The sequence below is a fragment of the Haemorhous mexicanus genome, chromosome 4, assembly GCF_027477595.1.
Source record: "Haemorhous mexicanus isolate bHaeMex1 chromosome 4, bHaeMex1.pri, whole genome shotgun sequence".
Lineage (NCBI taxonomy): Eukaryota > Metazoa > Chordata > Aves > Passeriformes > Fringillidae > Haemorhous > Haemorhous mexicanus.
Window position 1 is genome coordinate 50,642,762 of NC_082344.1, and position 25,229 is coordinate 50,667,990.

At 38.7% G+C, this 25,229-nt stretch overlaps 1 protein-coding gene across 1 annotated transcript in view; it reads left to right on the top strand.

Annotated features, from left to right (window-relative positions):
* Positions 1–25,229, top strand: part of SCFD2 (sec1 family domain containing 2) — a 187,972-nt gene that overhangs the window by 46,467 nt on the left and 116,276 nt on the right. Inside the window, exon 4 of the mRNA XM_059844840.1 lies at positions 2,222–2,397. Within this exon, the coding sequence (XP_059700823.1) occupies positions 2,222–2,397 (176 nt within the window). The remainder of the gene's footprint in view (positions 1–2,221; positions 2,398–25,229) is intronic.

Genomic DNA, 25,229 nt, shown 5'->3' on the forward strand with positions numbered 1-25,229 from the left:
CTTTTGTGCTGAAATCTCCCTCTGTGAGCAAGCAGCAGGGAAGATGATGAGGATTTAGGCCTCCGGAAAAGTCATCTAATTGCTGATTACCACCAATTACTTTCCCAAATTCCTTTCCTCAGCTACTGGAATAGTAGAATACTGGAACTGTATTTATCAGCCAGCTGTCCAGGGAGATTGCTGTGTAGAAGTTGGCTGGAACTCTCAAACCCTGGATCTGAGTGGTTCTATGGGTATTGTAAATATCACAGATGAGATGCTGCACTCCTTAATGCCAGTATAAGTTTTGTTAATGACTTGCTAAGGTTAGGGCTTTCCTTGTACTTACATATGCGCTGGACTTTCTTTTGGTGGTATTCTGAAGGTGGGAAAGAATTTGATTGTTTATCTAAAATGGTGCTGAATGGCTCTCAAACTGATCTGGTGCTTCATCTGGATTCGCTTTCACAAGGAACAATGTGGAACAAAACTATTTAATTTTTTTTTTTTAAATTGAAATCAGAAGTCTTGAAAGCCCTCCTATTTTTCTGATTCATATGAGGGAAGGTCTGCACGTTTTCTCAATTGAAGCAAGTTATCAGATTTTGAATATGCTACAATATATCAGGACTGCTCTGGTTAATAATGCAGTCATTATCAAAGGTATGCTGCAAGGCACCATGGACTGACATTTTCAAATCACCGTGTAAATCTGCCTGACACAGCTTTAAAAGAAATAAAACAAGACTTAAAGCTCCAGTGTTTAGTCTAAAAACACACATGGCCATGGTTGCTGTTTTTGCCGATGTGGGCTAACCGTGGAAGCCTTTTTGTCAGCCCTCTGGCCTACTGAGTGGTGTCAGCTTGATTTGTGTGTTAATTTGCTGACTTTTCGGTTTGATGCTTTCCATTAAAATTCACATAAAGAGCCTGTGTGTTTTTGCTTTATTTAGCAGCTTTCCCAAATCTAAATGCTCTTCTAAAGACCGCCCTTGATATCACTGAAACTAAGAGGAAGAGCTTTCAACAATTATTCACTGTTGGAATAATTTATTTGCCATTTATATGATACTGAAAGGATGAAGGCAGATGGAGAGCCTAGTTAAGTGATGATATAACCTAACACAGAGAAGAAACACAGTGGCAGTTTTACAAGATTTTTTCCTTTATGGAAAAATTCTGACTGAAATGATCAGTGTTGTAAGCTATGAACCACTTAGCATCAGGACACCCTCATGTCTTCCTGGCACTAAAGATTGTCCTATTTAAGTTAGAGGATCCTTCTCACTCTATCTCATATATCCCTGCTTTTTAGGTCTGGTTTGCTTGAGGAAGATGACTTGTTGCTGGCAGAGGCTTCCAGGAACCAGCCCTGAACTGGCTGGCAATCCAGACTTGCAACTAGGATGGTGTTTTGACACCATTTTTGCCTGTCTGTTGATGGCATGTGTAATTGCCATCTGTGGAGATTTTCTTGGGATAGATGAGCTGTCTTCCTTCCTGAAAGAGATCCCTTCCAGAATATAAATTGCTTGAGCAGTTCAGCTGGCATTTTAATGTTGGATAAACAGCTAATCCTGTAGTGTTCATCTGGCCCAAATGGTGCCCCTCATGCTCTTCTAATAAGAAGAGATCTACAGGACCGTGTGTGAGCATTGTTTATTTTCAAACAGCTGGTGAAATCATGCTGTGGTTACTGCATGTCAGAAATTGAAGGGTCACACCTTGGAAGCGTCCCTTCCAAGAATAGCTCCAAAAGTCAGTTCCCTGTGTCACTAACATTATATCTGTTTCTTGAGTCAAGACTAATCAAAAAATGTGCCCTCTGGAAGTAGTGAGAAGATTTGAATTTGCTGTAAGGTAAAAAGCTTGCAAATTCCCGTTGGACTTCTGGTAAAAACAGAAAGATTGTTTAGAAGTAGTCATCAAATATTATTTCCCTAGCTGAAATTAATGTCCCTCTTTGTCTGAAAACAAAAGTATTACCCTTTATGTCACCATCTGTTGTACATTGTTAAAAACCTGCCATATTACATATCTCAAGGCACAATTCATGGATGATGTAAGTCTTTGTCCTGGACCTGTTGCTGCAGCTGAAGCTCCCAGTGATTGCAGCAAAGCTAAGATCAGACCCATAGTGGAGAGGACTCTAAAGTTCTCTATAACCTTTTCACAATAATTTAAAAAAATTAGTTTTGCATTTGTCTCCACTGAATGCTGTGTTCTGTTTTCCTTTCTACAGGCAGAGTCACCCCTGAACAGCTCAGCTCATACATTCAGCTTTTCCGAAACAATCTCAAAGCTTTGGAGAACCACTGTGGTCTTCTACAGCTTGTGCTGGCCACAGTCCAGACTTTGAAACACCCCCACACTTCCAAATGGGACAATTTCCTTGCCTTTGAACGATTACTTCTGCAGGTAAACATTATGTTTAATGGTTTGATTTTTCCATTGCATTCTGTAGCTTGTATTTGTTTATGAAGAAGTGTGTTGGGATGTCTTACTAAGGAGCTGTTCCTTATTACCAAATGGGTAAAAGGAATGGGAATCTACATATTTATTCTTTTATAGCTGTGTCTAAGAAATTGTATAAACAAAAGAGTAGGCACTAAAGGTGTGCCATTATCATTATGTGCTACTTGAGGTAACGTGCTGAATCACATGCAGAGAGGAGTTTGTTACTATGTAAGTGTAAAACTTGTGTAATTTCTGAGTTAGAAATTCCACGCACCAAGAGAGTGAGGTTTCTCTTGTTCAAAGCTGTCATTTACGCTCAGTTTTTCCCACCAACACATTTTTTATGGCATCCTGTTTGTGACCACAGTATTATTTACATACCATTTTCTATCGCATTTGGATTACTCTCAGGAAATTAAGAGTTAGTGGTATTTTGAACTTTATCCTACTAACCTCTGGAGATGTACCAAACAAAGGAGCAGCTTTTTCTAAGAACCTAGTAAAGCTAATTTCTGTTGAAGTTCACAGAAAGCTCAAAACTTTTCTTTCTGTACTATTTATTGTTTTAACCATCTTCTGAAACCCAAACAAGAGGCATGTCTTGATGAGCAAACTCCCAATGAAGTTAATGAATCAGCTTTAAATGAGTGAAAACCAGATACTTCTGTAAAAATCAGATGTCTAGAACAACCAACCAACCAGTTTGATTCTCCTCATCATCTCTGGCAGCAGGCTACAGTCCCTGGTCCTTCAAGAAGAATATGCCCATACTTCATAGCTTTGTAGTCAATGGCTTCCTGCAAGGTTTGGAAAGCAAAAAACTGCAAAACTTATATATTAGCAAGCTCTTGTCTAAATTCACTTTCAAAACTATTGTCTCTTGGTAAGACTGAAATATTTTTGAGTATCATAGGCAACTTTTTTATTAAAAAAAAGGAAAAACTCACACCTTAGGTAAAAGAACTCATTCTAGCCATTCTTTCAGTTTTCTGTAGAGGATGGGACTGACAGCCCATAGTCCCCTTCTCTCTCCCACAGTGAGTCATGTCACATAGCTCTTTTGAGAGGCTGGCTAAGTTCCATCTTAAAACCAGTTCAGCTTTAGAATTAAAATAAAGCTGCAAGCTCAGCATTGTTTTCACAACAGCAGACAGCTGCCTCTATAAAAGCCATGCAGTAAATCAGCAGGGAATGAGAAAACAGAGGTAAGGAACAACCAAACTATATATTTCATGAAAAAGAAATGTTTAACAAGCACTCTCATAATCGTAGGTGCCTTTGGATTATACCCTCTGCCTTCCACCCATCATATTAAGGTAAACTGTGTAAGCCAAAGCAAACTTTCTAGGCTAGCATTTCTAACTGTTCCTTAAGCACATAATTGTTCTCAGTAGTTCAAACAACAGTTATTTTGAATTATATAGACTATTTTGAAGACAGAATCTGACATGCATTTTCTGCTTCTGAGTTCATGGCCTGTCTTTGAATTGTTTACAGGAGTTTGTAGGGAGAGCAAAGTGTTGAGACCCAGAAGACATTAGAGATATTTTTATTTAAAAAAAATCATCCAGGACATTACTTTGTGAATGGTTGGTACATAGCGCACTGCACTAAATTTGGTGCTGTGCTAGTTTATTTCAGCAGTACTACTGAGAAATTCTTTAGCATATTTGTTATGTTTCATATAGTTTAAAATAATAAATCTTAAAGAATCCTCAATAAAAAGTACTTGTTTCAACATGAAAGTCGTATTGTTTCTATTGTATATTGGAACAACATGGAAGACAACTGTTTGTAAAAGATCTACTGGGACCAATATTGTTAGGTTCTGACAATGTAGGAATTCTAGATTTTCTGCTGATGGATGCATGTCAGACTCCAGCTGATGTTAAAGGAGATAATGCAGTAAAAACAGTTGATGTTAGAATCTCAGATTTCCCAAAAAAATAAATCTGCACAGTGTTGGAATTTCTGTTTTTACTATCTCTCTGATGGCTCTCATGATTCTCTGCTTAGTCTATTTCAGAAAAAACCCTTATGCTTTTCAGAAAAAACCCACATTGTTAATAAGAAATCTTTAGTCTAACTATTACACTGAATAACCTTTTTGTTTTTTCTTTTTCTCTCTACTCCTTGATTTACTCTTTTCAGTTGTAAGTACTCAGTTCAAAAAATGGTCTGCTAGAGGTCGAAACAGCTCACTTTACTATTTTGCCATAACTAAAATCTCTACATTTTCCAGACTTATGTTGGCTCATTACATTTTTTACATCTGCATGAAGGAAGTTTGGTTTTGACTGAAGGTCTGCTAAAAGTGCAGCTGCATACTTAGCACAGTGTTGTTCTCTCCTTTACTGGGATGGATGAATAGTTTGAGAGTGAAACTAGATTTCAACGGAATCGTGGTGTTGACCTCAAAGGAAAGAGGATCATGATCTAAGAATAATGCATCAAAATTATTCATTTTGTCCATCACAAGTTTTCTCTGTGTTCTACTGCTCTACCTCTGCACATGATAGAGCTTTCACTACTGAGGAGTTTTAAATGCTGTGTGAATTGAAACAGTTTGTCCTGTTTACCTAGGAGATATCCTACCCCATTGTATTTTTCTTCTCTTGAGATCCTCTTTTTATTTTTTTTTCCTCATTCTGACCATCTGTAAAACTGATAATTTGGAAAGGGAACAGAGACCAAATGCTGCACCACACAGCCTGTAACTCTCCAGTATTCCTCATGTGACTGCCTTGTTTCCCTGCAAATGAAGATTTAATATTTAGGGAGGTAACAAAGTAAGAAAGACTTTTGCCACTCCATACTTTTTAGCTATATTTCCTGTTCCTCTAAAATGTATGTCTTTATTGCAGGCTTATTAAGCAGTATGGGCCCATGAAATACAAAAGCACAGGAGGAGCTCTCTCCAGAGTAAACAAAATGTGACACTGTGTGAGAAAAAAAGCTTGCTGTTTTTAACATATACTATTCATATATTTAATGAGCAGGGATTTTTGCCTCCAAATTCAGTTTAAAAGTACCCAGCACATAGTGTGAATAGGACCATGATGTGCCCCAAGGGAAAGTGTTGTTCCTCTTTGAATGGCACTACTCTAAAATTGCCAAGGTTGGGTGCTACCTCTTAAAATTTGCTGAATCCTTCTGGCATAACTTATTCTCAAGATTTAAGAGTAAAGTACTTGTCATACTGAGTAGGAGTCTATTTTATTAACCCCCACCATTTAAATTCCAAGATTAGGATTTTTTCAGTGACCCTTCCCAAAAGAGGCAGCTGTCTTTCTTCTTTAGGATGAGGACATTCTCTTCTTTTTTAAGATGTCTGGGGTAAAAACCATGATGCTACCATTGGATCTCAGAACTGTCAAAATTTTGTTTTGTGATGCTGATTAATGTCACATAATCTCAAGAGTAATTTGAATTAAATTCCTAATAAACAATACTATAAAAACCCACAAACCAAACAAATTCACAAAATCAAGCTATAACCAAAAATTGTTAACATATGCACCATATTCAGTTTCATCCTATAGATCAGTGGATATAACTGATACCCTTATTATGCCTATCTGACTAAAAGTCCTTTCAGGTACCATAAAAAAGAGAGCATTAATATTTTAGCAAAAGTAATTGGAATTTTTAGTCACTCCTAGTAGTAATACAAATAGGTCAAATACTTTGGTGGTGGAAGCTGTATACATACACTTAGGTGGAGAGCTCTTGACAATATAGTATTTTCATGTTTAAAATTCCAAGTACTAATTAGTACTAATTTGGTGCTGTAAAATTTGTCAGAATACAGATTTTATTGTTGTTCTTGTTGTCTTGAGAAACAGAAAGTATAAACATGTTTTTAAGGAAACAGACTTAATGCCAGATGTCATTCCAATGTGTTTATTTTCCTTTTGGCAGAAAGTGGTTATGAGTTTAATCAATGACATCATTCTCTTATGAATATTAGTGTTCAAACTCGGAAAGAAAAAGTGGAAAAATCACAATACTGCTGAGTATTTTATATTGTAGTTAATGTTTCAGTAGCAAGATTTAATAGCTAGGGTGTCAGTAACTTGTCATCCTGTGCTGTAATTCTTTACCATTTTTATAAATGTAAGGTACACGACTCATTACTTAATGAGGGATGACATTATTATTTATTTGCACATAGTAGGTTAGGCGTTCCTCACACAGGCACGCCTGCACAGAATCCTTTGCCAATAAATTTGGAAACTCTTAAGACAGCTTACAAGTTTTCCTTGCTTAGAACTCAATGTAGTTTTCAGACTGCTCAGCTTTTCTACAGGATACAGTAGTCACTAGGTAACATTTATTGACTCTAAACTGGTGTATACCAGGAGCTTAAGCATGGGCTTCAGTCTGCTGAAGCAAGCAGTTTACTAGAAAGAAGTGAGAAAATAAAATAGCTTTTGTTGTTCTTGCACTGCAAGAATTAATGTCAGCTGTTGAGAGACCTTCACTTCTACAGAGACTAGATTAAGATCAGTGACATTCCTTGTTGTTATTATTTATATTGCTTTTTTTCTATGTGTAATTTATAATTACATAGCTCAGTTCAGTGCAATAAATTATCTTTTTGGTGGCCTACAATGCTGATCAGTTAATCTCTTCAGAAGTGATATTGCAACAGTATTTGGAAAGAAGACCCGTAGTGTTTGCTGCCAACAATTAGAGATTTTACATTTTAAAAATAAATCTTGAAATTAGCTCAGTTACTTTTCAACATAAAGCTACATATGGAATGAATTGTCTTGGTGGGAGTCTTGCATGATACCATGGTGGTTGCAAAGGTCATTCTCTGGAATTTGGTATCTTTTGGATGAAATTTTAGTTTGGACACTGATACACATTCTGTCTCACAAAACTAAACAATCAAATGTAATTTGTTCATGAAGTGAAAATAGTCATGTGTCAATTACTTAAGCTTCCAAATTATTTACTGTTAGTTCTTATTTAGCCATCTGTTTGTTAGACTTGCTGCATTTACACTGCAGTCAACTCCGCTACATGCAAACCCGCTTACACACGCAATATTTTAAACTTCTTAAGTACTTATTCTACATGAAATTTATAGTAAATTTAATGGCATTTCATAAAAACTGGTATATACAAGCCCTGAAGTATCTTGACACCTGTCTCATATGGTGTCAGTTCATTCCTTTCACTTGTTCAGTGCCTCTTATGATCATGCTAACTTATTTTTAACTGGAATTCAGATGTGTTTATGTGTTTCTTAAACATTTCTATAAAGCAGAGCCCTGAACTGCTGGAGGCATCTTGGTACTACAGCAATACAGGTAAAAGAGTGAACTAAGTTTGAGGAAGTGATGAGCTCTTTTGAATGTGTTTGGTTTTATGTCACCATCTATGACACTCCATAGAGAAGGAGCTTGTTGGCTACAATCCATATTCCATGGGCTTAAGGAGCTTAGTTATGGGCCATTTCCCAGCTTGACATGCCAGGATTAAGGCGTTCCAAGTGGTTTTGCTCAGGAAGAAAGATGTGTACGTGTGTATATATACATGTATAAATTATTTTATTCTATATGTATATATAGAATTCTTCCAGTTAAAATAGTTTCCTGTATGTAGAATGCTCTTGCTCAGAGTACTTTAAAAGTACAAATAAGATACAGGTAAGGATTGTTTTAACATTGAATAAATGCTTTGAGAGTTAACAGAAGCTGTCTTTATTGACAGTTTATTAATCTGTTGAAAGAAAACTATTTGAAGTTTTTCTAACTCTGGCTGACAAGTGGTTAAAATACTTTAAGTGTGGTTACCATATAACATGGGAATTAAGAATATCTTTCAATATTTTTGTCAAAGAAATGTGTTTGCATTTGATCTGAAAATTGCCAAGTATTGCCATTATGGCTCTCATTTAAAACACAAAGATCTCCCTCCCTTGCCCTGTGAAAGGGCTGATATTTTGTATCCAGACACAGGTCACAAGAACCTCTAAAATGAGCACTGAATGAAGAAATATCTTTCTTACGTGAACAAATGTCAACTTCTGTAAAACTTTTAAAGCCTTGTGGGAAGAGGCTAAACATATTAAATCAATTGTAACTGTAAAATTAATGTTCCATGTACAAATTCAAAATATTTCTTGTAAAATAAAAGAATCCCAATGTATAAATTATTGTAAGAGGAGCCAGCTCTTGCGGGGGGAAAGCATAAAACCCCTATCACCCCCTCTACACAAATGTCCTTTTTTTTGTTAGAGGTTTCAGCAATTAATACCTTTTACTTGCCAGGTTTTTTAGATAACATGTTGTGGTTACATGGCAGCTGCTGTCTGGTTAAGCCATGCTGCAGAATCACAGCATTACTCCCAGTGTCATATGAACACTGCCATCAGTGAAACCCAGAGTTCTTCACCAGTCTGGGAATCCCTGTGCAGAGCTATGGCCCTACCTGTCACTTGCCATTCTTTCTCCTCTGTGACTTTCCTCCTTAAAATGTAACAATAACTCCTTACTTTTTGACAGAGTTGATATTAACTGTGCCAAAAGGTAGGTGCCCACAATCCCTGCCAGTGTATGTAGAGGAGTAGTGAGGAGACACAGTATTTATAGTATAGAATAAATCATCATTTGTTCTTTCACTGATAATTGTGCTCCAAGAGGCAAAGCTTCTGTTGCATGTACTCTCAGTAAGTCCTTGCTTTGCTCTACACAGTGCTCCAGTGATAAGTGTTGCCTGCTACCTGGTTTCCTTTAGATGCAGGATCTGGTTTCCAGTGTCTGCTTCTTAAGGAGATTGGTACCACTCTCACCAAAAAAAAAAATTGTCTTGCTTCTTTCTGGTTTTACTTGCACAGGATAGGCTGTCATACATGAAATGTGTTTTAAAAAGCACTTTTCCTACATGGCAAGTGTCTCCAATAGACTGGACAAATGTCGTGGCTTATTAACCCACAGAAAAATGGCATGCATTATTTTGGATCCAACAAAGTGGAGGAGTCAAGAACTCTCGGCAGCAGCATCTTTTGTATTGGAAGGCAGGGACTTGTAAGCAGTGCCTTTTAAGATGTTGCTTTGTGGTCACAGGTAAGCAGTATAAGACTGCAGATTCCTTCAGTTCATCTTTTTGCTTCTTAACTACAGAAATCCCATTAGCAATGCCCATTCATCAGCCTCCTGATGGACAAGTTAATTATCAAGGTTTTGCTGAATACTGAATCAAGTGTGTTTTTGTGGTGTTAAGTCTCTGCTAATAAGCTCATCGATTTGATGTTAATTGAGTGTTACTGGCAGGCAAAGTCATATATGAATAGAGATGGTGAAGCAGACAACTCCTTTTGTATTCTAGCATTTTATTTTGTATCAATTTCATTCACTATGCTGTTCATAGTTATTTGATAAAAATACTTGTTTGGTGTACTTTTTTTTAATGCTTTCAGTCAAAATGGTTCACTCAGCTTGTCATTGGCTAGGTTAGAAAGGCAAGGGGTTTATTTTGAGATGACATGTAGGATTTCTTAGCTAATAATTGTAATTGGATACTGCCCCCTTATTAGATTGTGTTTACCTTTGGATTTTTTGTACTTTCACTCACTATACTGTAGTCTTTAAGGAAATCAGCATTGCCTTATTTTTACAGCCCCTATGTCCTCCCTCCCAATAGATACTGTTGTAATAATAATGAAGTCAACACCACAAACCACAGTGAATACTGAGAGCTTTATTCATAGGAACTGCTTATCATAGTGTTTCTTAGCTCAAAGGCAGTAATCACCTGTCAAATCTCTTATCTGCAAACCAGTTTGATAGTGCCAGCACTGTATACATGGGTTTGAGTGTGATTATATTAGTCTGTCAGTTTGGTTTTCCTTCCTTTGGAGGATATACTTGATTATTTCCTACAGACTGGCAAGGAGAAAGCAGAGAAACAACACAGTGTAAAACTAGTGGAAAACTTTGCTGTGGGCAATATCCAAAATTAACAGTGGGGCTGCCACTGTTTGTCTCCCCACCTCTAAGGAGTTATATTAACTTTCAACGGCCCCCCCCCCCCCCCCTTCCTTGGATCAGATATTTCTAAGCACATGGAGCATGCACAGACATAGAGGTGCACTTTCAGTAGGAAAACAAGTATATTCTTTAATTTGATTTTGCTTATTTGATGGAAAACAAGGTGGTGTTAATTTTCTGAGCTTTCTGGCCAGCTGAGATCAGGGTGGTCTAGGATTTAACTTCTTTTTCTGACTTAAGATTTTGTCTTTTATGTGGTGAAGTAGAACTGGCAGTGTGTTGGAGAACTCACAAAACTCTGTTGTTTTCAATGAAAACCCCACCCCCAAAGGAAGCTACACAAGAAGACACTGGTACACAACAAGCTCACTGTGACTGGTCTAGCTGTGGAGCCATAGTAGATTTTTGTTCATTATACATTGTAACGTAATTGTCTATATATATAGACTTGCTTGCTATTGTTTGCTCATTTCCAGCAAAGAAGGAAGGCTCAACTCTCCTTCTCTAGGTTAGAAAAGCAAGTCATGTTTGAAAGCAGCATGCTGATTTGGCCAGCAAAACACTAGTGGAATTTTACCTTTGCAGTAGGTAATGAAGAATAATTTTTAAAATCAAATCTGGCTTGCCACTGCCTGTATAGTACTTACTGCCAAGCATGAGTTTTCTTGGGAAATGAAAAGAGATTTTCCTCTAGGGGTTGTCTTTCTTTCGGTTTTTTTCTCCAGTTCATATCTCTTCAGCTAAGTTACCTTACATTGCCATGAGGTTTCTTTAGGGACTCTCCCAGCCTAAAAAGATGCCTCTTCAGAAGCCTCCCTATTTCACCCCATGGCACCATATTTGAGCAGAAGAACATTAAAGTCAGCATACCACAGACCTGACAAAAGCGCATTTAAGAAGGCTGTAACAAGACTGCTTGATTCTCATTTGTATCCCACCGTACTCCAAAAAGCAGAAGAAAGTATTTGCTCCACACCTAGAAATTACCTTCATTCCCTATTCTGAAGCTTCTGTAGCATTTAGTCTCTGTTTACTCTTTTGTCTATTTAATAAAAATGCTTTGTTAAATAATAAGGTGGTAGGCATGGGAGAACGAATTAAATTTCCTTCTGGATGTCTCCCCTGCACCACCTCATCCCAGATTGTTTGCCTTTGTGTGCCCTTAAAAGAAATAGCATGTGGTTCTGCAAGTGTTCTGTAATTTAAAGTGGTGGTGTTGCCTGCAGAAATGAAGGGTACTGTGCACACGTAAAACTTGGATGGTATTTTCTAATGAAATATGACAGCCCATTTGTGCAGCTGTGTCTAATAAGGCATGAATACACTTAACTGCTGTTTACGTCCTCACACTGTTTGTTTGAAGTACAGAAATGCTGTACATTCACATCAAGCCATTCAGTATAAAAATCTAACTTGGACTGACTATTGATGGGAAGTATTTCATGATTTTGTAGCAGGTTAAAACATGTGGTCGTAGTTACAATAAATAAATTACTTGGTCCATAAACCATTGCCATTCAGCACAACTGTCAGGTTGATGTAGGTTTATTCTTCTAGAAAATAAAATGTAGATAACAGATAAGTAATAAATTATAATCTGAGTCTCTGGGGAAGGGAAGTTTCAAATTCTTTTTAACAAGGGCACTTCGAAGAGAAGAGGAGAAGGTAATGTGTCAGAGATGAGAAACTCTCCAAATATGACTTATTCTATTCATCAGTTTTTCTTCTAGTATTTCTTTCCTACCCATCCTCAATCCATAAGCAGCAAAGGATTCAGGCATGTTTCATAGTTGCATCTAATTTACCCTTGCATAGTACTGTTGCCTTTTCTGAATGGAGCAGAAATGTTCTTCTCTGATAAAAAATAATGAATGGAGCAGAAATGTTCTTCTCTGATAAAAAATAAGAAGCATTTTCTTTCAGTTTTTAAAAATTGTCTCTGGCTTTATCTGAATTTTTTAACCCAGTATTCTTCTGCAACACAGAAACAGAGATAAAACAGTTGTATTTGGGAAGATGTAGGTACTGTATTATGATATTGTAACTATTAATAGCTGTAGATATTAAATGTAGCTCAGAATATTGTTTTCCAGTAAGATTATCAGAGTGTGGTTAATATAGAGGATCCCTGAGGAAGACTGGCACAGATCCTCAACTGCCTTTTTATTAACATATATTTTAATTATGGCTTTGGTGTCCCTGGTGACCAGGCTCTCACTGGCATGATTTTTTTAAAGTTCTGTTTGGTTTTGAAAGTATATTTTTAAAAATCATTCATTCTTACATCTGTTTTAATAGGTATGGTTATGGAAAAACTCTGCAAGTCTCTGCTTACATCCCAAACAAAGAATATTTAAAAAGCTAAAGTTCTTGGTATCATGTACCACTAGTTAAAATTCATAATCTCTACTGCACAGTAGCCTCAGCTGGACATAATTCTTCTGATTGTAACTATATGATACATAGGAATAAATTTCAAAATATATGTTCTTGAACAAAAAAAAAAAGATGAAAAAAAAGAAGTGAAAAGCTCTCTCAGCTTTCTCACTTAATTTGATTATCCTGCTTCTCTCTGTGTAGGTTTTTTCCCCCAGACTGTATTTTCTGACCAGGTTATTTAGTTTCTGGAATTCCACAAAAAAATACTCAATGCTCAAGGAGTCATTACACAACATTCAAGCACTCTGAATTTCACAGTTCTGGAGAGCCTCTAGAACAACTCAGTAAGCACCTCCTGTGTCCTCTTATCTACTGTTTTTCCAAGCTTATCTTGGTGAGACCTTGCCTTCTGCTACAATTGTTGGAAATTTGTGCTTTTTCTCTGTCTCATGGAAGAAAAGGCTGTTTGAGAAGCTACCTACTGTAGGAGAGAAATGCTTCACAACATCCTCTCATTGCACCCACAGAGATGACAGCAGCTGCACAAGGACACACGGTGCTGCTGCTGCAAGGCAGTGTCACTCACTGGCATAGGCCAAGTTTGGCTTTGTCTACATGCTGGTTTAGTTTCATCTGCAAAGTAGAGGTTGAATATACTGAAGACATATGTGCCCATATTTAATTTGTAGGGGTCTGACTGCAAGCATTGTCAACAAATGTATAGATTGGGAAGCCACCACCTGTTTTAGGGGAAGTCTGTTAACAGCTTGCAAAAATTCAATGTTTTGCTTTGGGTTCTGATTTCATACCATTTTTGAGCTACAAGGAATGAAATTTTTTCTCTGTATGAGTTCACCCATGTTAGACTATGGGTTTGAACTTCAAACATCAGCATCTGCAAATGGTTTTGTTGTCTCTGTGAAATTAATTGTTTCCTAGCCTATCACTGTGTGCATATGTGTTTTATCCATAGCCTGAGCAAGATCTCCTTCAGAAATGATCACTAGCAGAAAATGAATTGTTTCTTTAGTGTCCGGTGGGTAGACTTAGAGTGGTAAAGATAAGCATGGAGTGGTGTGCCCCTTCTCATTATGTTTCCCTTCTGTAAGTCAAAAGAGGGGACATAGTTTTAAGACATCACTGAAGCACTCTTGCCTGGCACTAATTTTCTTATCATTTTCCTGCATGTGTTATTCATAGGAGTTTTATTTTCATAAAATACGTAGAGGCAGAGGAAAGCTTTAAATCTTTTAAAATCTTTTAAATCTAACTCTTAATTGTTTTCAGTAAGTAATGGCACAGGAATGGACTTTCTTTGCGTAAAAATACAAAAGCTAGATGCTGTCTCACACAGGGAGAAACATATTTCAAGCAGATGGGCTTTCAAATGAGGATGGAAACAGCAACTCATGGATGACCAGGTGCCCGGTTTTTCTGTCCTGAAGAACTAAAAATAATTTACATATTTTTGTTTTTAAAACATTTGCATGTCATCTTGGTGTGATTACTGGCGCATGTTGTATTGATTCAACTTTATTGTCACATTATTCTTTCACATTCAAGGGTCACATGTGCTCCACATCTGGTGAACATTGAAAAGCCTTTTGAAAAGCATCACCATGTTTTTTTTCTTAGAAATGCTTGTGACAAATATCACAGTCTTGCATCTGCGTCTGCTATTGGTTGCAAACAGGATGCACTAGGCTGTGCCTACTGTCCAGTTACAAAACCACCAATGATAATATTGTACATTTCCTGTTAGCTGAAGTGATTAACTGCTTGGTTATTGGTCCTTGTTCCTTGCACTAGAATCACTGATAGGAATGAACTTTTTTGTAGTTATTCATGCTGAAATATAAACTTGCTTTTGAGGAGAGCGTGCTTTAAAAGCCACTAGCCTAGTATTCAATGTCAAAAGTCTCCAAGAAACTACTTAAAACATTCTGGAAAAAAAAAAAAGATGAATGTTTTCTGACAGATCTGCCAGGGCAGTTCTGTTTGGTACATTGCTCAGTGCATTTTGTAGTGTGGCTGCATGACTATTTACCACGCTTCATGAGAATGACGTTGCATTTATCGTGAGCATCTGATGGTGTAAAGTACACTCGCTGTGAACTCCATCTGTTTAGAATATACATTTCCCATAACAAACCAGTTGCATGCAAAGAAGACTGCAATGTGCTTTTGGCACATTATTTATTATGTAGGGCAAAGTCAGACATCGTGATTAGCATCTTCTTGTGTTTCACCCTTAGGTGCATATTATATAAAATCTCATTTGGAGACACCTAAACCCAAACTCAAACCTGAAACATGTTTAGTTGGGCTTAGAATGAAGGAGAAAATATTCTCTTGACTCAATAATGACCTTCATTTCTCTTTTGGGACTTGACTTCTGACACAGAGCGAAGGCCAAAATAAAACCCAGACTGAATGAGGGCCCTGACTTAAACCTGCTTTTAATTAAGCCTTGTAAAGAAGCTTTTCTGCTAAAACTCTCAGGTTGAAGAGTTCATGCAAAAAAACCTCCCTGTGGCTTATGAACAGCCAAAGTGGGGACATTCAAACATACATTTTTGAATAGTTTAATCCAGAAAAAATGCAAGTGAGAAAGTCCATTTTATTTCTTTAATGCAGTTTTTATCAGATCACTCCTTCTCCAGTTATTTCTTTTTTCATTGTTCTGTGTGTTTCAGTTAAAACTTAATGCTGCTACAAGATGTTTTGATATTAACAAATATGAAAATGAAATTGTTTTGGTTTCCTTTTTTCCTAATTGCACATAAATCTGGCCCAGTTCAGCTGGGCACAGTTACAGCGTGTTAGACATGTAATACACATTTCAAATCAGAATCCTTGTGCCAAGGCAAAGGTCAAAGTAATTTTCTTGTTTGTTTGTTTTTAAAGGGATTAAATAAATGTAGTTTTACCACAAGGAAACTGCCAGCATCCATTGCTCACTTACAGCTTTGAAGTCCACATTTTAATGGGAGAGGACAATCCTGTCTGGATCAGTGGCAGGGATAATTTCAGAAGTATAGGCTGTGTGTTTTCTGTGCAAAATGATGCTCTTTGTGCAAGATGTCTGCTAGATCACTTACACTATCAACCCCAGACAAGAGCTTATACCACATTAAAATAAAGCTGTGGCTTCAGTGACAGGCTGTAAACAAAAGGGGTGGGATACAGTTAATGGCAGCAGTCTAGTGCTAAAGAAAAATAAATAATTCCCTTTTACTTGCAACTGGCAGATGCCCAAATGCTGAAACATCATCAATCATCCTTGATGACTAGATGAGATCATAAACTGAATGAGGAAAAATAAACTTGAATTTAACTTAAATTGTGATTGGCACAGTAAAAATTAACTTTCACCCTAAAAAATGTTTTCTTCTTCCAAAACATTTCTAATTGCCGCCCTTCCCAACTTTTCCCCACCCACTGCAGAAGTTCCAAGTGCTTCTCAGTGTTGGTAATGTCAGCTTTCCATGTCTGTTTCAGCATGTGCTTTTAGGTTTCTTTTGTTGAGAAGCAAGCTGCTTTTGCATTTCTTCCAAAAAAACATCTTAAATGCAGTCTTTAGATAAATACTGAACATCATGTTATTCATAACCTCATAATTCACCAGTCTAGCAGCTGAATAATGTAGCAGGCATAAAAGACTGAGAAGCAAAGGATGTTATACAGACCAGGAGAGTAATTTTGACAAAAATCTGTTGGGGAAAAACTTCCTGAGAAAAATACATTGAGTTTCTTTTTCAGTTCTTCACACATTACATCTTATTGTGAACAAAATACACACTCTAGGGAACAGTTATGTAGTGTCAGGAAAATTGACTTGATATTTTAATTTTTACAGCTGTTTGTGTTTTGCACCATGATTTTTTAAAAAAGTATCTGTATCATATCCCTGGAGAGAGCTGATTGTTCTTCATGAGTGGATGGCTTTAAATATAAAATTTAAGTTCTGGAAAGTTTGAAACCTGGTAGAAATAATACTAAAATTCCATCAATAGTTTGAAGTCCTGACATTGTGAGGTCAGTTTTGAAGCTGTCAGACTGCAACATAACTTAAAAGATAAAGCGGTGTATCACAAATATTATAGCCAAGCAATGATCATTATTGATTTTTTGAAAAACATCAGCTGTGACTGGAAGAACCAGTTTAACACTGATTTTGATAAGCAATAAGCAAGGAAATGTTGTAGTTTTAGACCATTGGTTTAAAGGCAGTGTTACATGCTGGCAATTCATGGCAGATACCAAGTAAATTGAGAATATCAGTCTCGTTCTTAGGGGTCTAATTGATGCCAAATTGGCAGAGATTGAGTAGTATGGGAGCTCAGGATACCCCCTAACCTTCTGAGCTTTTGCATACTTACTTTATCAGTTGTATAGATAAGGACTTTTGCTTCACCATGCTGTCAATCTGGTCTTTTGCTCTAAGATGAAAACTTTGAATTTAATTACGTAGCATGGGCTTGGGTTCAGCCCTCCCCTGTGATATCAGATGTGTAAAGGTCTGATGTGTAAAGGTAATCAGTGTGTATTACTTGTGAGTGTTCGGGACAAACTATGTGAGCACTCTTTTCGATATATACACTGAGAGATTGGGGTTTCCCCCTTAATTAAAAAAAAAAAAAAGCATAAATGCTGACTTAGAATTGCTTTGATTATGTTGTGCTAAAATGGTAGATCAGTCATGCTGTTTGTTTATTTATTTGCATAATAAGGTTTGGGGGGAAATTATTCTTGACTGAGTTAAATTTCTGCCAGCATATGATGATGCCACATTATTTTATGTAGAGAGAACTGTAAGCTGAGAACTTGTGATTTTGGAGGAATGTCTTTCAAATGCTCGCTGCTCATTGCAGCTTGGAGGGATACAGCCAAAATAGTATTTTAACTTTTTTCTCCCCCTGTTATACATGTCAGTTTTTTTGTCTGTGTTGGCAGGAGGCTCAGTTTGTGGATAGATGTTTATCCTTTTGTGCATGATCATGTTCATGTAATCATTCTTGCCAGAAAGTGTAAACATAAGTACAGAAGGTTTTGAGACACCCAGAGTAGCTTTTGTGGACATGGAAGATTTAACAGTAGTTGATAGGGCTGTCTCAGTGGCCAGTGTAGGAGCATTTGGATGTGAGAACTGTGGGCTTTGTGGCAGTGCTCTGCTGTTGTCAGGAGAGGGAAACATGACTGCCATGCACTGGGGCCACATGTCCCTTCTAGGGTCCCAGTGTCTTTTGGAAGCGCCAATGGTACAGGTTAATTGTAACACATTGTTCTGGAGTATTTTGTTTCAATTTTGTTTCACTGAAGTTACCACATAAGTTCCATAAGTGGTTTGTTATAGACATTTAATAAGCTTGTCTTCTCAATTAAAGGTATAGTTAGATGAGATAGGTGGCTAGTGAAACGTGTGACCTAATTAAAGATTGAGAACTGGTGGAGTGATTCTTTATGTCCAATTCTCAGTAATTTTGCAGTTGGCTTGTTTTTGCTTGCCTGTGCTGAAAAGAAGAGCTGAAAAAAGAGGGTTGTGCTGGTTCCAAGGAGAACTTCTTACAGCTAAAAGCTGAGTCAGCTCTTGCAAAGCCCATTGATACCTCAGTCTCAGGATAAAGAGTGAGTTTGGAACATCCCAGGACTCCCAACATTGTTTCAAATAAAAAAATTTTACCCATTGTTTTGCCATTGGCATTAGCAAAGTTGCCTTTGCTGTGTGGTTTCTACATTCCTACCTGCAGCATCAGAGCCTGTTCAGAATTTTGTGGTCATGGAAATAAGTATTCTACATTTAATTGTACTCTTTACTGAGAACAGCATGAAGTACTGGCTTTTGGAGCTCACCCTTGCTCTTTTCCTGATGTTTGGGTTATTATTGGTCATTTGACTGTTGATCACTTGCCTACTAGTTATTCTCAGGCTAAATGTTTTGCTTTTAGTACAGATTTTCTATTGCTCTGTGCCTGAGAATTTCCCCTTCTTATCAGGATTTTAATAGCTTCACACCAAAAGTTGGTAGATCCTTGTATTGAAAGGATAAGGCTATGTACTGGAAGATTAGTAACAAGTATAACCTTCAGGCATCCTCCATGAATTCAGCACTTCAGTTTAGCATAAAACACTGTCCTTCCTGTAGTAATCTAGAAAGCTGGTTTTTGGTAAAAGATGTAAGAATTAGGGGTAACAGGTAATACTATTTTCCCTGATAATAATTTTTTCTTTCAGTAACAGCAGATACATATTTTTCATGTCCTTTACTTTACCCATGTGTACTAAAAGGTTGCAAGTTTTAAATTATCACTGAACTAGTAAAACAATCATTCTTATTCTTGAGTGATCCTCTGGGAATCTGGTACCAGAAAGAAAGATTCCAGGATCCTCTCCTGCAGGAATGAGGAATTCTGATTACTTGTTTCAGAGTATTTGTCCACTCTGTTTACTGGTTCGGGGGTCAAGATCTGGCAAAGACATTTCACTCCCAAGGGAAGTAGAAGCTATTGAGGCCAGTGGGTAAATTTAAGTAGCTTCATTTTTCTTTTCTAATGCTTCTGCCGAGGATCATCTAAGCCCTCACAAAAGCTGTGCTAAATAAAAGGAAACTTGCACTTTAAGTATACATTTGCCTTTAGTGGCTAATGGAACATTCACATCATCTTTCATTTTGAACATGAAGTATAGCAACTTCTGGTTTTTCTTCAAGGAATTTGGTTTGTCGGGGAAACATCTGGTTTATGTAAATGAGCAAGGAATTCGATACACGAGAAGATGATTGCAAAATAGCATGTACGTGGTCTCTGCATCAGTCATTCAGTTACCTTTTGCAAAAATAAACAGCTACTACATCTGTAAGTGCTGTCCCTTTTTCAGTGTGCCGTGTTAATGAACATGCTTTGCTCCTGGGAATTTAAAATAAATTAAAAAAAAAACCAAAAACAAACCAAAAAAAATCAAAAAAAAAGAGCGAAGCAGCATGTCCGCAGCAGAAAGGACGTAGCTGGATTTTCCTGACGCTGGCTAAGCGCTCTAAGTGCTGCAGAGGCCGAGCTCAGCCCGGATCAGTTTGCCAGGCGGCGGTTCAACAGCGCCACCTGCAGGCCGCGGCCGTGCCCGGGGCGCTCGGGCCGCGCCGCCGGGAGCGCCCGGTGCCGCCGGGAGCCTGAGGGCTGTGCCCCCGTGAGAGCTGTCCCCCCGTGGGGGCTGTCCCCCCGTGAGGGTCCCCCCGTGGGGGCTGTCCGGCCGTGAGAGCTGTCCCCCCGTGAGGGCTGTTCCCCCGTGAGGGCTGTCCGGCCCTGAGGGCTGTCCCCCCGTCAGGGTCCCCCCGTGGGGGCTGTCCGGCCCTGAGGGCTGTCCCCCCGTGGGGGCTGTCCGGCCGTGGGGGCTGTCCCCCCCTTGGGGGCTGTCCGGCCGTCGGGGCTGTCCCCCCGTGGGGGCTGTCCGGCCCTGAGAGCTGTCCCCCCGTGAGGTCTGTCCGGCCGTGGGGGCTGTCCCCCCCGTGGGGGATGTCCGGCCGTCGGGGCTGTCCCCCCGTGAGAGCTGTCCCCCCGTGGGGGCTGTCCGGCCCTGAGAGCTATCCCCCCGTGGGGGCTGTCCGGCCCTGGGGGCTGTCCGGCCGTGAGAGCTGTCCCCCCGTGGGGGCTGTCCTGCTGCTTCGCCTTCCTCGTCGCCGATCCCGGTCCGCTCCAGCGTGTTGGGCTGCGAAACTGAGCGCCGGCCTACTTGCACACCAGCGGAGGTGTCCGCTCACTTTTCTTTGCTCTTCTGCATAAAGCGAGCTAGAAATTCGCCTTGATAAATTCAAACAGAGAGAAACAGTTCTTGTGTTAAAGTTTAATTAATCTTAGTTCAGCTTTGCTCCGTCTCGGCCATGTTTTACTAAAATTATTTTGGTGGCATTTCTCTTGCATGTTTTCTGATGTGGAAAAACAAATCAGAGCCCACTTATCACATGAATCATTGTTAAAGTCAGCAGTAGTCCTCTGTGTAAAATCTGCCAGTAAAAGCCGGGAGGATGGGGATTAAACCTGGAGCACATTAAATTAGTTCCAGTCTATCCCAAGCAGGCTCTGCATTGCTTGCTTAGGCAGGCAAAACGGAAACAGGCAGTTTATAACGAGGCTGGTTTAAAAACCGTGGGGTTCATTTGAAAAAGATTTATATCCCTCACTTATATAAACATTACAAACGTGGGCTTCAAGCAGGAGGCAAATCTTTATCAAAATCTCTTTAAGAGCTTTTTCATTGTGAATAAAATGGACAGCGTGTACTCTTGTTTGAAGATTCGCCAATATCTGTACACTGATCTCTTCTCAATGCTCTTACTAATTAAAATATGACTCAGGGTAGAACAGTGAGACCACCAAGCAGTAGTTTGCTAGGGTATGACAGAAGTGGCCGCGACTGAGGTGGCAGAGGGACATTATCTGGAGGCAGGAAAAGAGATTGCTCTGAGACTAGTTTAGGATTTTTGTAGTGGTTATAAAAAAAGAAAAAAAAGGTGAAATTTTAAATAGAAACAACTGTGTATAGATTTATCTTCACCCACCCCCTTCCCACGCTGCTTTTCTTAAACAGTAGCAGAGACATTTTGTGGGGTATGTGATCTTTGCTAGAGCCTGCAGCACTTTCTGTTGGGAAGATCAAAATGTTTGCTTCAGGAAAACTAGAAATAGTCTGGGATGTGAGGGTCCCGAGTGACAACTGGAGTGCTAACTCACATGGTAACATTTCTGGGTAATTTAATTGTGATGGTGTTGTTTTGAAAAGTTATTTTTAGAAGGAGTAAACATACATAGTGCAGTGAAAAATATATTTTTATTAATAACCCAGTTATTTCTGGCTGTTGCAATACCATTTTACTGCATTTAGGGTACATTATAAGAGTTGTTCAGATCCTGGATCTAACAGAAAGTGCTTTTCATATTTCATTTTGATGTTAATAAACAGTGTCTAAAAGAGCTTTGTAATACTAGTCTGCCTTCCAAAATAGGATCCAAGAGTCAGATAAATGATTTAATGTATTTTGTGCGTTGCAATATGTAACAAATGTACTCTGGATTCTCTCGTCAAGCCAGGGTGTCTCAGACCTCCCTTTTTTTTTTTTTTACTGCAACGGTGTGTCCGTACAGAATATCGCTTATGACCCAGAAGTCTGATTGTCATGTCCTGAGAGCATACTGACAGATGGCTTGTTAGAAAAGTGGAGTGCTGTGGAGTAATTTAAGAATTTTCTAGTAGTACTTTACGAAGGAATTTGGATTTTTCTGCTGTTATAGTAGTACAAGTATGCTACAATGTAAAGGTTGGAAGCACTCCCTTCCTGAAGTGTGAGGAGCCTGATAAGAAGGGAAGAAAGTGTATCAAAATGCTATATTTTCTCTTTTGTAAGAGCTGTGCAAGAGAGACTGTGAGATACATAGCCATACCCATACTGGGTTTTGAAAAAAAAAGCCACTTGATGGTGAGCTGCATCTTGTGACAACTTGATGGCTATTGATGCTCACACTAAATAGGTTACAGGGGACTCAAGTCTGCCTCTGTTGTATTGGCATCAGCATACCATGACTCACAATGTAGGTGGGGGCTGTAAAGGGAATTCTCAGCTACACTCAATGTTATTTCTCATATCCAGGCCTCAGCATCAAGCTATCAGAGAACTCAAATTAACATTTGGTAGCATGGAAAGCTACCACTGCTTACAGGTGTAGAAAGGCAAGAAGCTCTCATTTTGGACTTGGAGCTGAGAATTGGTCTCTAGGGGATCATTCTAGTGCTGACCACTGGGCCAGGAGTCCTTTCTTTGCTACTAAAAATCACAATGGGTAACTAACTGAAAAACATCTTGGAACCTCACCTTCTAGCATATGCAGCTGAATTTGTGGGATTTTTCTTTCTTTATTGGATAGATTTGGAGCTTTTTTATATTGCATATGATAACCACCTTTTGTTGCCTGTTAATGGAATCTGAATTGTGTTGTATTTCAGGACATGTTGATACTCTCCTAAAATAATTTTTTAAAAAGTAGTTAACATAAAAGTAGCTTAAGCCAGACCTGGTCTTATCTTTAAAGTGGGGTATGTTTTTTTTCCTAGTTAAAATGAGGTGGAATATACATTTGCCCACCTCTTTAGAGTGAAACTTGGAACATAAATGTTTTCTGCATGAAGCAACTAGGAAATATATATGAAAAAAACTAAAAACTTCTGAAGTCCTTAAATGTTTGGAATGGCATGTGTGATTTAAGTGGTTTTAGATATTGGGACCAGATGTCCTGTGCTCCAGTGGTCTCCCTTTGTGCAAATGGGATTTCATGAGGGATAGCTATGCTGACTCAGACGTTTGGCTGAGTGGGAGGGGAATCCCAGGGGGACAGAAAGTGGGATGGTTTTTCTAGTTGTAGCTTATGCTGGACAAATGGATGGGGAGGAGGTGTGGCAGGAGCAATCCCCGGCAGTCAGGATGCCCTCACATGGCCCTTGCAGTGGAAAAGCAGTCTGACATTTTTCCATCCAGAGCAAGGGGTCAACAGCAAAACCCCTGCTAGTGCCACCCAGCTGGCCTGGCTCCATGTGGGGATGATGGGAACGGTGAAAGGAACCTACAGAGGAGAGGACATGCCAACCAAAGGAAGGACATGTGGGCCAAGAGGCAAAGAACATCATGACAGACAAGCAGGTGTTGCTTGTATTCTCTAAGAACAAGTATCCTAAAATCCACATACCCAAACCAGCCCTGGCTGTGCAGTTTGCTCACCCCTGCAGGTGAATACCAGCACAGAAGATTCCTGCCCAGCTCGGGAGCTGAAGAAACAGCTTGTAGGTGGTTGAGTTAAATTGTGCTTGAAAAGAAGACTGTTAGCTTCTATGGCAGGAAATGGGATGAGAAGATTAAAAGAGTGGGATTTCAATAGTGTTTCACTATAAATGTCATTTTGCCTATGCCTGTATTTCACTTGATATTTAATATTATATACATGCTGAGTAGTGGTTGCTGCAGTTCACTCATTTATAGGGGAAAAAAATGTCTTTTTCTTGGGAGTATCACTGTTCTGCCATCTGCTGCTGTCTGAAAGATGGTAACCTGATTAGTTTTTTGTGGTGCTGAAAAACTGGACAGGAAAATTATTAACCTGATACATTTCATAGGATGGAATGAGATATTGTTCTATAACTAATTTTCTTTTATTCTCCAACCTGAAGAGAGGAAAAAAATCTTCCGTGTGCAAATCATGCCACAGTGAGCATCCTCCAATGAAGATGTCCTGTGAATGAAAGATTCCTTTCACACACAAAAATGAACCAGGCATTCTTAAGTTATAAACTTTTACATATGACATCTGCCTTTAATCACCATGAAAGCCTGAATCCTGCTTGAAGCATAGTGAGCCTTGTACAAGGGCTAGAAATGTCAGTACTCTATTGTGATAACATTTACTGTACTGATTAACAGCTGTGGTACTTTGCAGCAGAATGATAATCTGCCTTTATGTGTCTTTGTGTTGCCATTGTGTCTCCTTCCTGTGGTTCCAGCTGGGGCTGTGGACAGAGCAGTGGGATCTCCTCTGCAAACCTCCCATGTCCATATATTTTTATGTATTATGTCTTTGTCTATCTGCAAACCAAGGTGTAAAATATTTCAAATACAATGCAAAACATTTTCAAATTAGCTACTGCTTAAATTTCTATAACAACGTGATCTGGTACCTAGTCTCATACAACCATCTCATGCAAGTTGATGTTTTAAATGTCTTTCAAGTTTCTTGACATCAAGGAGTTTCAGTCACTAGTACTTTAGTAAATTCCAACAGTTTTTGTTTTAGTGTAGATTGCCTTAGTGGTAGATTTTCACCAAGTTTCTGGAATCTCAGGGATACTGCAAAATGGGGTATGTTCTGCTCAAGATAGTACCCCTATTCAGCATATTTTATGTAAAAGTATGATCTCTAAGCATCACTAAAAAATTCCAGGTGTACATTTGGCCCAACCTTAGTTGAGATCATTATTTGAGTGATGCTTTGGTGCAAACTGGCATTGTGGCTTGTGGCAGTGTTTGATTGATATCCTGATTGTCTGTTAATATCAAGCTTCTAGGGGCAAAAGTTGACTGGATTTATTTTAAAAAGTTTGATGGTAAGATAACACACTTAAACACAAAAAGCCAGAAAACAAATGTCTTTCAGATGGACCCAAACAGTCATGCAGGCTCCAAACTCCTTTTGTTTTTCACTTGATATGACTGGTTTTTCTGTTTTACCCTCATCCCCAGCATTCATTTTTCATTCCTGGTACCAGTGTCCACCATGGTCTGACCCATCACCAAATGTCTGGAGGTTTTCCTGCAGCTCTGAGGAGTTTCTGGAGCATTTGATGGTAGGTTAACATAGGATGGAAGGAGGAGGCATAAAA